General features: G+C 31.7%; 1 protein-coding gene across 2 annotated transcripts in view; it reads right to left on the bottom strand.

The window, feature by feature from the left end:
* Window positions 1-1,792: 1,792 nt before the first annotated feature.
* LOC126887081 (metacaspase-2-like) overlaps window positions 1,793-13,354 on the bottom strand; it is a 106,813-nt gene continuing 95,251 nt past the window's right edge. The window contains exons 7-9 of one of the 2 annotated variants that reach the window (XM_050654416.1): window positions 9,956-10,123; window positions 3,264-3,472; window positions 1,793-2,105 (exon numbers count right to left, since the gene is read on the bottom strand). In XM_050654416.1, coding sequence (XP_050510373.1) covers window positions 2,058-2,105; window positions 3,264-3,472; window positions 9,956-10,123 — 425 coding nt within the window. In that variant the 3' untranslated portion in view covers window positions 1,793-2,057. The remainder of the gene's footprint in view (window positions 2,106-3,263; window positions 3,473-9,955; window positions 10,124-13,354) is intronic. The other variant, XM_050654414.1, reaches the window with a different exon arrangement.

The following is a 13,354-nucleotide window of genomic DNA, read 5'->3' as shown; positions in this document are numbered from 1 at the left end:
TTGTCTTTAGTGTATTTTCTATGTAAACGATATTACTGTTTATATGTATTAACGTGAAAAATTTAATAAAACATTATTATAACGCGCATTTTTTATTTTGAAACATCAGAATAAATGCCAAATATGTCTTTTTATCCGGTATTCGGATCTTAAGTCATGCATATCTTAAAAAATCATTAACGAATTAGGCGACATTTGATCGAATAACTTTTAAAATTTAAATTATTTTTAAAAAATTTAAAACACATGTAAAAGTCTATTTATATTTGCATTAATCTATTAAATATGAAACATGTCAGTACTATATTTTAGAAATAGTACCAAAAACAAATTTAAAATCTTTAAACCGATTTATCTCAAAACTACATTTTGGCGCTTAATCCGCGCTTTTCCATAACGCGGTCCAATTAGAGCCGCTTCTTTGATTTTTCTCTTTTTACTATCTGTTTCTTTCAGTACTATACTTGAATCTCTCCACTGAACTCTATGTTCATTATCCCATGCGTGTTGATATTACGATGTCGAGATAGCATCACGAGGTTTTTTCCTGGTTTTCCCTCGTGATTTACTATGGAATCTCTAGCGCGAGAATTTTACTGCCACCGTTGCATTTGGTTGTCTTTTTAAAGACAGATCACATGCTATGATTTTTTGTGGCGAATATTGTTGAGTTGAGGTTGATGTTTTATAATCGAATGAACTATCTTTTAGTAAAGTCGTCCCAGGGACGCAACTCATCATTATTGGCAATATCAGTTTAAAGTCTTCTACTTTAAAATGTATAATACCTGTCTGAATTGCCGATGTAAATGAGTCAGATTAAATAAATTATTAGAAGAATTGTTTTACTAAGCAACAACATTTTTGTTTAATCCAGTATTATTTTGTATTTTGACAACGATACCCGACTTGGGCATCGAAACGTTAATAAAATCATTTTTTTGGTAAAATTGTGGCTTATTTCCCATTGAAAATAGTTGATCCTTGTTAATGCTGTTCTGAAGCTTTTTCCTTGTGGCATTTTTATAAATAACTATTTTGATTGGGAAATAAGCCACAATTAAATTGAAAAAATAATTTTATTAACATTTCGAAGTCCAAATCGGATGTCGTTGTCAAAATACGATTTGGACGTCGAAACGTTAATAAAATAATTTTTTCAATTTAATTGTGGCTTATTTCCCAATCAAAATAGTTTATCCATCTTTGTTGCTCTTATTTTGTTTTTGGTTCTTTTTATTTATTATCCAATTTTCACACCCCTAAGTCAGGAAACTTCTTGTCATGGTATTATCTATTGTGCTTTTTGTTTTTATACTGATGTTCTTATCCCACAGTACCCTTGTTGGTCCCAGTATATTTTTTATATCTTCTTCAGTTGTTCCTTTGTTTGACGTTATGAAGCCTAAATACTTGTACTTGTCTGTTCCTTTGATTTGTTTACGTTAGTCTTTTTCCAGCTGTTTTAATTCTGTATTGTCCGTTGTTAGGTATTCAGTTTCTTTGGGTTTATTTCAATACCATTCTTTGTATATTCCTGTTCCATTTATCTCATAAACATGATATATAGGTATATCATGTTTGCTCAAAAAGGCAAAACTTAGGATATATGTATAGGTATTCCTTTCTTACTGGTTTGCCATATCTGTATAACTTATGTTAGAAATTCTCCATTAATTTTTATTCCTGTAGAGAGGTTTTCAAACGTTTCTTTGAATATCAGTTTCAAGTAAAGTTTTAAAAGTAGATATAGTGAATAAATAAAGTGAATAATAAAGAGAATGAAAGTAACTACGTATGACGTATATATATTTATGATATTTACAATTATAATCTTGCTATAACTATAAAATATTTAAATAAGTGTAAAAATTATAATACATAAACCAACGGTGTATCGAACACATCCTTAAATGCTTTATTTGATGATTTACCCTCGTAGTCAGTCATATCAAGTTTACCAAATGATGTTGCTATTCTTCTCTTAGCTTCCCGTTTGATTCTTTCTTTTCTTACAGCTTCAACAAGTTTTTCGTAGTTTTTTGAAGTATCCGCGTTTAAATCTCTTTTGATCTTTTTCTCCAATGTCGGTTTTTCGACAAGACCTGGAAATTAATAAAATGTAACTCATTTAAAAATGTGGCGATAAAATTTGAAGTTTATATGAAATTAATTTCTAACAATGGCAAGCTGCGATGACATGACACACTCATAGATCAGGCGTCTAAAACTGATATCTGAGCTTATTTTGGGAAGGAACGCAGTATAACTGCAGTTACCTAAATGCTAAATTAAAAAATGTATGTCCGCATCTAAACAGTTTAAAGGAAGAATTTACGAAGTTGTACATGAAGCATCCAAGAGGGGTTGGGCAATAAATTAAAATAAAACAAAATACGTAATATGCTCAAGAAAAAATACAGTTAATGTGGCAAGGTTAAATATTGGCGAATATACGTTTTAAAAGGTAGAACACAAATAATAGTTAGGTGTTTCAGTTAATGGAACTAACGAAGCATATACATCAATAAAAGAATACTGACAGCAAATAAAACCTTCTGGAAATAAAAAACTTTCGCAAAGATAAGAAGTTGATACATAATTCTAAACTGGAAATTTACAGAGCAACAATTAGACCACTAATTACATATTATGGTGCTGAAGGAATGTGTCTAACACAGAAAGATGAAGAAAGATTCAGGATCTTAAAGAGAAAAATAATTCGGTGAATAGCAAGCCCACTAAACTTAGGTAATAATGAATTTAGAAAACTGATAAATTAGAAAATAAGAGAACTGTTGAAACGAGAAGACATCGTTAGATTTATAAAGGCACAGAGACTCAGATGGATGGGACATATAGAAAGGAGAAATCCAGAAGCAGTTATCAAGAAAATCACAAAATGGAGACCAGTATCAGGCGAACCACGAGGAAAACCCAAAACCAGATGGGATAACCAGATAGTTGAGGACCTTAAGAAAATGGGAGTTAGAGAATGGGTAACCATAAGCAAAAACAGAAACCAATGGAGAAAATTTCTCCAAATCCACGAAATGAATTATGAGATTTCCTTTCCTTTTAATCCTTTAAGCTTTGGAAACAACTCGTTCGATCGTTTTTCGCAAAGTAAAAATACAGTAGAACTGAAAATTCCATTGTTATTCCAAGAAGATCAAACGGAAGTTGTAGGAAAACACATATTGAGGACATCAAGAAGAGGATACAAAAAGAAGTAAAATTATTACCAAGCAATCAATATTTACCTTACCTTCCTTCTCTACCTTTTGGCCAACTCTGTTTTGCTGAACTAAATGATTTATGTCAAAATTGGGTTTAAAATTAGGATTTTTGCCTAGTCCGACACTTTGGAGTTGTTTTTCTATAAGGTCACTACTTTCCTCGTTTTGGTCATTTCTCCTAATCGGCTGTTGATGTTCATTATTGTAGTTTCTAGTTTCTGGTACTAGTGGTACTACAATGAAATTAAAAATACTGTAAAGAATATAGTATAACCTAAAACAATTGTTGGAATGTGCTATATACGGTATATCAGTTTCTTTTGAACAGTTCTGAACAGTTTTTAGAAATGTTTTTATTCCCTAATAATAGATGGATATGTTCACCACCAAAAACGGGAGTTTAACGACAGGGCTTAACTATGTCGGCCACCAAAATAACATACCATCGAAACGCTGGTTTCTTGGGATTAACAAAACGAAACTTCATTGTTACAATAAACAGAATAAGATCTAATTATGCTATGACTCCTGATTCCTTTGTACAAATATAAAATAGGACTGGATGAAAACTCATATTTTCTATTCGGAGAAGTTGGTGATATGAATCATGTAATCCTAGAATGTTCAAGAAATAAGAAGAGCCTTGAATCATTTTTCGAAGATATGGTAAATCTCAAATTCTGCTTGCCAACCAATATAAATTGTATAATTTTTAGTAATAATATTAACTTATATCAATGTTTGTATAATCATTTAATTCGTTGCAAAATGAAATTGTAAAAAAATAACACCATTGATTGGAAGCGATTCTGCGATACAAAATATTATTGTAAGTGCGTTCACGAAAAAATTAACATAAAAAAATAAATAAAAAAAAATAAAAAATGTTTAAAAAAGTAAAATAATGATAAATAAATAAAAAAACAAAAAAAAATCAATGAAAAAAAGAGAATTAAAACTAAACAAAAGACTACATAAATAAAGCATTAAAAAACAAAAAATATAATTAAAAAAATATATACATATAAAAAAATGCACTAAACAAAACACACACATTTTACTAACATAATAACATTTATCTTAGGGTGTGAGAATTTGAACAATCAATTTATTTATATTGGATCATAAAAATAGCTTTTTTTATATTTTATAAATAAAAAATAAATCTGGCTAATTGGTTTATGCCAAAGCAAATTATAAATAAAAAAGGGAAGTGTCTGTAGCATTAAAAAAAGCGCGCCACTTTCGGAGTGTCCACAGAAGTGAATACTTCTCATAGATTCGATTTAATTCGTTTCGATTCGATTCGACCCCATTCGATTTAATTTATTTAATTTTATCTAATTTTATTCAGTTTTATTATATTTAATTAATTTTAATTAAATTTAACTAACCTCTAAAAAGTTGAAATCACTCCGAACCCAGGCAATAATAGAAAATTCTGAATCGATATCTAGTTTTAGCTTAAAAAATGTGTCGCACTGTATTTTTCCGAAAAACCGAACAAATCAACCCCTATAGGGTTGAAACCATCCCTGAAGCCAGTCATAAATAGAAAATTCGGAATCTATATTTAGTTTTCGTATAAAACCAAGTGCTGCACTATATTTTTTGAAAAAATTGAACAAATCGCCCGTTTATGAGTGAAACCACTCCAAACTCAGTCAATAAAATTCGTGATCTATTATTATAGTATCTCTATATCATCATCATCATCATCATCATCATTCTCTTTGCCTTATCCCTATGCGGGGTCGGCTTCCCTAATTGCATTTCTCCAAACAATTCTATCCTGGGTCATATCAATATTAATCCCCTTTACCAACATGTCCTGCCTAATCGTCTCCCCCCACGTCTTCTTTGGCCTTCCTCTCCTACTCCTTCCAGGAATCTGCACTTCAGCTACTCTTCGTATTGGATGATTAACGTCTCGACGTTGAACATGACCAAACCATCTCAACCTATGCTCTCTCATTTTGGCATCAATTGGTGCCACACCTAGACTTCCCCTAATATACTCATTTTTAATTTTATCTTTTCTTGTCACTCCACTCATCCATCTAAGCCTCCTCATCTCCGCCACATGCATTCGTTGTTCCTTTTTCTGTTTCACTGCCCAACATTCAGTTCCGTACATCATAGCCGGTCTTATGGCTGTTTTATAGAATTTTCCTTTCAGCTTCATTGGAACTTTTCTGTCACACAACACACCACTCGCTTCCTTCCACTTCATCCATCCAGCCCTAATTCTACTGCATGCATCTCCATCTATTTCTCCATTACTCTGTAATACCTATCGCAGGTACTTAAAAAACTATTGCTTTTTGCAATCAGTTCACCATCCAAAGATACCATTTTATTTGTAGTAACTCCTATTAGGATCCTATTATAGATCTATTATTATAGTATCAAATAGTTAAAATAAGTGTATAGATATGTATATTACGGTATACCGCAAGGTTACCACTCGCGTAACCATTTTCGAATGACACCAAATACGATTTTAGTCCCGTCAAAATTCCATACCGATTGATGAGAAGTATCACAAAAATAATAAATATGGAGGGATTGAATAGCCATTAATAAAAGGAAAATCAGTGTAAAGATGAAATTAAAAGGAAGAGATATACAGTGAGCACGTAAAGGTTGGAATAAATTCATTTTCTCGAGAACGGACGATTTTGGAAAAAAATCCTGAAACAGGTCAATTTTTATTTTTAAATTACGACTTTTTGACATATATATTATACTAGTGACGTCATCCATCTGGGCGTGATGACGTCATCGTTGATTTTTTTAAATGAAAATAGGGATCGTGTGATAGCTCATTTGAAAGGTAATTCAATTCTCTATTCAGTAATATAAACATTAACATAATTTTTTATACAGGACATCAAAAACAATTTTTTTTTAATTAAATTTATTGACATAAAAAGAAGAATGTGTGTAATTTATTTAATTCAAAATTCATTTTACTGTTATCAGAAAACAGGAAAAAATGTTTATTTGGCAGATAAATATTGTTTTTTGCTTAAATTAAATATTAAAGCAGCCACCCACCAGCCTCGTGACAGTTTAAACATTTAATTTAAGCGAAAAGCCATGATTATTTTTCAAATAAACATTTTTTCTGTTTTCTGAGAGCAGTAAAATGTATTTTGAGTTAAATAAATTGCATACATTCTTCTTTTTATGTCAATAAATTTAATCCAAAAAATTTTTTTTGGACACCCTGTATAAATAATTATGTTAATGTTTATATTACTGAATAGAGAATTGAATTACCTTTTAAATGAGCTATCACACGACCCCTATTCTCATTTAAAAAAATCATCGATGACGTCATCACGCCCAGATGGGTGACGTCACTAGTATGATCTATGTGCCAAAAAGTCGTAATTTAAAAATAAAAATTGAGCTGTTTTGGGATTTTTTTCCAAAATCGTCCATTCTCGAGAAAATGAATTTATTCCAACCTTTACGTGCTCACTGTATAATGGAAGTGTATGCCCCAACCGATAACAATAAAACGAGAAGAAGAGGATCAGCTGTAATAGTCTAATAGCGGTATGTGGTAATGGTAAATGGCAAACAGAATAAATATGCTGCATAAATGCACGGATAAGTAAGTCTTACTTCGTGAAATTTTTTATGTAAAGGGAGAACACGTTTGTTTTATCAAGGTACATAATTGCTTCCTCTTCTTCTTCCTTCTTGTATGTAGGCTTTAAAGCCTGTTTCTTCTTCAATATTAGCCTCCTAAATTGTTTAAATTATCGCACCATCTTTTTCTTGGTCTGTTAATACTTCTTCGTCCATTTGGTGACTTATCTCGTGCTATTCGTACTATCCTATCCTCTGTCATTCTACTAATGTGTTCGTTCCACTCCCGTTTCAGTTTTGTCACCCATCCATTTATGTCTTCTACAATGCATGCTATTCTTATGTTTTCGCTTCTCTCTCTCTCTCTCTATCCAACAGACTTTTCCCTGATATTCGTCTGACGTATTTTTATCTCTGTTGTTTCTAGTGGTTGTCTCATTTTAGACGTGTCAGGTATTGTCTCTGCCATGTATGTCAATATAGGTCTAATTGCTGCTTTATGTATTCTGGCATTTGTGTCTTGTCTTAGGTGTTTGTTCTTCCAGATGTGTCATTAAGAGATCCCGCCGCTTTACTTGATTTTAAGCTTTGTTGTCGTACTTCCTCTTCAACATCTCCTTAACTGGTTATATCTATTCCCAGATATCTAAATCTTGCTTCCTGCTTTATTATTTTCCCATCAATTTCGATTTCACATCGTAGTGGGTATTTAGATGTTGTCATACATTTGGTTTTTTCCGCTGATATTATCATATTGTCTTTTTTGGCTGTTGTATTGAAGATATGTGTTAATCTTTGGAGATCGTCTTCTGTCTCGGCGATTAATGCGGCGTCATCTGCATAACATAATATTTGGATTTCTTTGTTTCCCATTCGGTAACCATAACCTTTACGTACTGCTTCTATTATTTCGTCCATTATTATATTAAAGAACAGTGGGCTTAACGAGTCACCTTGTCTGACTCCGTTTTGTACTGGTATAACCTGTGTTAGTTTTCCATTTATCTTTGCCTGTATTCGATTATGGAAGTAGATGTTTTCGATGGTTTGTATAAAATTAATTGGTATGCTTCTTCTATACAGTAAGTGTCTTCGACTTGGATGCAATCGAAAGCCTTTGTCAGGTCTATAAAACATAGATATACTAGTTTATTGTACTCAATGGCCTTTTCTGTGATTGGTCTTAGTACAAATACGGCGTCTACGCAGGATCTTCTGTAGAGGAAAGTAACCAAATATGGAATAGTGCCCTAATATGGAATTCCTTGGTTTCTCCGAAAATATAAGTTGGAAGCGCACTACAAGACCATCCTCTATTTCAGTCGCTATCTTTATTATCGTATTCACACCTCTGTGCCAGATGCGAGTATTATTGGTTATTATGCATGAATACAGACTTGTTATGCTATTGCGTATATCAATAGTACCTTTATTTTGATATTTTATGATCTTCTGTAATTAAAACATTACGACTTGAAAAAATGTTGATACTAGTTTGAACTAATGTACAAATCCAAATATGGACAGTCGTTGGTGCCTAATTATGGAATAGCGGATTCAGTGTAAGTGGGCTCATTATGATTGTGCTGGTCCAGAGTTTGATACATGGATCTGTGATTTTTGCAAGTGAATTAAGTATTCTTTTATTTTTCACAACGTTTTTATTTAAATTTATTTGATCTCATATATGTTATGTTTGTTTTTGTTATTGATATAAATGTTGATTTATGCTTGTATTCCATATATGGGTACCTATTCCATATTTGGATACTAAAATGTGATTTTGTTTTTTGCTTATTTTTTTTTGTTAATTAAGATATTTCATAGAATTCTTTTAATTACGATATGTAAATGTTTGACTGATTTGTCATAACATTAAACTGTTTTCATTTCTATGTAGTTATTTTTTTATGTCCCCAAAACCAAATGGTATTCCATAATTGGCGCCTTTCCTCTACATAATTGCATCACAACAAAATATTTAGACAAAAACTGCTTGTAAAATGAAGAAAATCATTTCTTATTAAGGCTATGGGTACATAATTCGCAAATATTTTACGTGTATCCCTACTTTTTCTGTCTTTACACGGCAAATTACGTGTAGTAAAATTCACACTGGTATTGATATGTAAACATTACTAGAATGTCATTCTACTTGAAAATGTCATCATTAATTTAAAGAGATGGGTTTTGAATGTTCTTAGATAACTGTTATTTTTATAATTGGAAATTATTAATTCAGTTAATAAATGTGATAATTTTTTCACTAACTATGTATTCAGTGATTGTAATAATTTATTTGTACAACAAAGACTAATACTCAATCGAGAAAAGAAGAAAAGTGTTAAAGTGATTTTTTAATAATATATTGTTATGGAACGCTTACAATTTTGAACATCTTTAACAACAAAATACTTGGATCACAGAATATATTATCCTGATGTATTCTCTGCTTGGATCTTCCACAAATAATACACAATAAATAACTTTTTATTAAGTTCACGTCTTAAATCAGTTATTTATCAAATACACTATATTTCAATAATATTTAATCAATAACTCAACACATTCCCGATGCAATGTCAAATATTTAAAATTGTCACTGATTGTCAGTGTCTGACTGACAATATATGGTGACAATATTATATTCGGCTGAGTGCGTTGTAAGACAAAGATAGCTTTGGAAAATATTACCACGGCATTGTGTTTATTTTTTTAGAATCCTGAAAAAACCAATAAATATTTTTGAAAAATTTAAACGCAGAATGAAAGACTAAATTATTACCGAGGGCCGAAAGTCCCTTAGAATAAATAAAAAGTTTATTTTGAATAATATATTTGAAATTAAAAATCACACTAAATTTTCTCTTAGTTTTTCACCCCTGTAACTTATTAAAATAAACATTATAGAAGTTCTCAGGGACTTTCGGCCCTCGCTAATAACGTGATCTTTCATTCTGCGTTTAAATTTTTCAAAAATACTTATTAGTTTTCTCAGGATTCGAAAAAAATGAATCCCCATTTGAATAGCATTGCAGCGGAAAATACGTACCGATCCTCTTAATATATTTCATAAATCGAAATTATTTTCTTAAAAAACAAAGAACGCTCACCTTTATTTACCCTACGTGGTTTCGTTTCCAGAACTTTATTTAGCATTTCCATATGGGTTTCGATATATTTCTTCACCGGTTCTGCTCTAGACTTGCAACTCGGTGGCAGTTGTTCAAACTTTACTAGCATTTCATGTAATGTTTTAATTTTCTGTTCGATCGTGGAATCTAAAATAAAAATAAGTTAGAAAATAAAGGAAAATAACAATAAGAGACTAAGTTTTCACTCTAATGTAGTGTTGCCCAAGTGCAAGACCAAGACGAGACTTATAGAGTCTTGGTCTTGGTCTTGCGACAGTACACCTGGTCTTGGTCTTGGTCTTAGTATTGCGCTCCAGGTCTTGGTCTTGGTCTTGGTCTTGCAGCAAGAGTCTTGCAAGTCTCGTAGTTGCCCATTAGCCTATTACATATCTTAGAACTAGAACAACGTAACAATAGGTAGGTCAATTTTAAGCTTTAATATCACAGCCATAGTAAAGACCAACCAAATTAATAAATATCTAAACAACTGACACCGGGGGGGTTTGAACCTACGATCTAAGCGATCCGTGTCTATATTCCAACTAATCAAAGTTTATTAGGAACTTACGTATTTTTTCGAGTATTTGCCATTGACAATGTGTGATTTAAAAAGAATTCAATTCAGTGACAGATGTGCACAATATGAAGGGTCAGAGGAAAAAAGGATGAATGTCCATTTTTGGTCATTTTGAGATTGTTGTGCAATCTTAGAAAGGGTACTATCAACCTGTGAATGGACAAGGGGAAATAAATATGATAATCGTCTTAAAATTACGTCACAAGATTGGACGCAAGTGGTAAAAACAATGAATATGAATACGAATACAACTTTATTTCTCATTTTACCGAAAATGCTTGCAGATAGACATTCATCGTTCTTTCCCCTGGCCCTTCATATGTTAACGCCAGTTCTCATTTTGGTACCGAATACCAAACCGAGAATAATACACTTCTCCAAGAAATTAAGGCACCTCCTTAAAAATGGGTCATTTTTGATGTCTCGAATTTCCTAAACCTGTTGTCTGATTTAAGTGATTTTTTAATATTATATAGCCTTATTCGTTAACAATATCGCTGTAATAATATTGTTGATAGAAGTTAAATTGTCGTTGTATAGGTACCCGATAACTTATCGGTACTAATGAGTGTACCAATCAAACTGTGTTTTTTTCTCAAAGTTAGCATCATCCTGTGGAATATTCTAGCATTTATAAAATACTGAAATTAAAACCCAACTACAGTCTGATATTTTTTTTAGCATTTTGTTTTCCATTCTCTAATGTTGGATAACAGTAAAGTTGGGTATTTTAACAACTAGCCATGTTTTTCATCAATACAGGGTGTTTTTAAATAAGTATGGCAAATTTTAAGGGGTAATTCTAAACAAACGGGTCGTTTTACCCGTATGCGCGCCAATGGTGAATATTAAATTCTTAATTGTATGTCAAAAATGCGTAATAACTACCTCTTAAAACCCACCAAATTTCATTTGCATATATCAACCGATTTTAGAGCAATAAATCGTCAGTTTTGTAAGAAAAATTTTAACACCCCCTATTTCGGAAACGAAGCATTTGCGAACATACACTTATAAAGCAAACTGTCAAATTATTTTTCGTGCAGAATTGCCCTTTAAAGTTTGCCATACTTATCTAAAAACACCTTGTATTCATGAAAAACATGGCTAGTTAAAAAAGTACCTAACTTTTTATTATCCAACATAAGCGAATGAATAAAAAAAAACAAAATGTTAAGAAAATATGCGGCTATAGTTAGGTTTTAATTTAAATATTTTATAAATGCTAGAATATTCCACAGGGTGATGCGAACTTTGAGAAAAAAAATACAGTTTGATTGGTATGAATACACCCGGTGTACAATGACACATTTACCTGTCTAGAAACAATATTATTACAGCGACATTTATACAGAATAAGGCTATATTATTATCAAACATTGAAATCAAATAAATAAAAAATCAAATTATCAACCACTTAAATTGAACAAGTTTAGGAAATTTGAGAGACCAAAAATGACCCGTTCCTTGGAATAGTTTAAATTATCAACCAAAGAGCATAACAAAAGAACAGTCGATTGATAAAACAAATGACCAATTTAATTTAACTACCTACAGCAAAAACCGCTATTAATATCCTTTTGTTTTCCATGTATTTCACTGTAAATATTTCTTTGTTGAATGTCTCGTAGACTAAATATTTGGGTATTTGATTACACGGTATTATATAGCCGGCACGGCATTATCTGTTAATAGTCTGTCTCCTTATCGTAATCACACTCAGCAGAAAAAATATATTACATAATAGTCTTATTATTCAATATATATCGATATGATTTTTGTGTGTTTAAATTCGTAGAAAACTAATTAAGGAAAAAAATGAACTACTTATTGTAGGTATATTTTTTATCAGCATATGACATATATTTAAAAAGTTTCGATTCATTATAAGTCTGGATCCCGCGTATGGAAAAAAAATTGATTAATAGCAAGCTGAAAATTTGTTAATAGCTGAACGGTGTCTAGTCGGATAAACTTTGATATATGGGAACACTGGAACAAGTTAAAAATTTGGAACGGTCAGACCACGAAAACGGCACATTTATTTTGTCCGACAGAATAGACTTAAACTCTCCGAACAGAGATTAAACTCTCATGCAAAAATCAGACTGCTATTTATCACCTGTCATAATTCCTGTCATTTGACATATTCTACATGTTCCACTCATTAAAACGCCCATTTGGTGATAAATAGTAGTCTGATTTTTGCAGTCTGTTCTGTCGGACAAAATACATGTGCCGTTTTCGTGTTCTGACCGTTAAAAATTTTTAACCTGTTCCACAATTCAATCAGAGTAAACATGTAAATCAAAAATAAATAACCGTTTTCAATTTCGTTGCAGAACAAACCACGGCGTAACTGCACGCCGGGGTTTGTTTTGGTTGGATCAGAGAGAGCAGCATATGTGCCTCCTGATGAGAGACTAATAAGTTTCGAAACCGGTAGAGGTGCTTGCTGCATTTTCTGATTGGACTAGAATATGATTTTTCGGCTGTTTTCCGTTTTGCAACGAAATTGAAAATGGTTATTCACTTTTGAAAATAACAATATTTTTAATAAATGATAACTGTAGTGTAATACGAAAATACAATAATAAGCTGCAGGTGCAGCTGCACTAATAAGCGTGTTAGTTAGATATTAATAATAAGCAATAATAAGCTGGAGCAACTTGCTACAACTTGCTCCAGCTCATTATGCTGGGAAACATTCAAGGAAAAAGGAGCATAGGAAGATGCAGAATATCGTGGCTGTGCAACCTGAGACAATGGTGTGGATGTATATTAAATGAACTTTTCAGAGC

Source organism: Diabrotica virgifera, chromosome 6 (assembly GCF_917563875.1).
Source record: "Diabrotica virgifera virgifera chromosome 6, PGI_DIABVI_V3a".
In the NCBI taxonomy this organism is placed as follows: domain Eukaryota; kingdom Metazoa; phylum Arthropoda; class Insecta; order Coleoptera; family Chrysomelidae; genus Diabrotica; species Diabrotica virgifera.
Note: the sequence above shows the minus strand (reverse complement) of the source record. Positions and strands in the feature narration are given on the sequence as shown.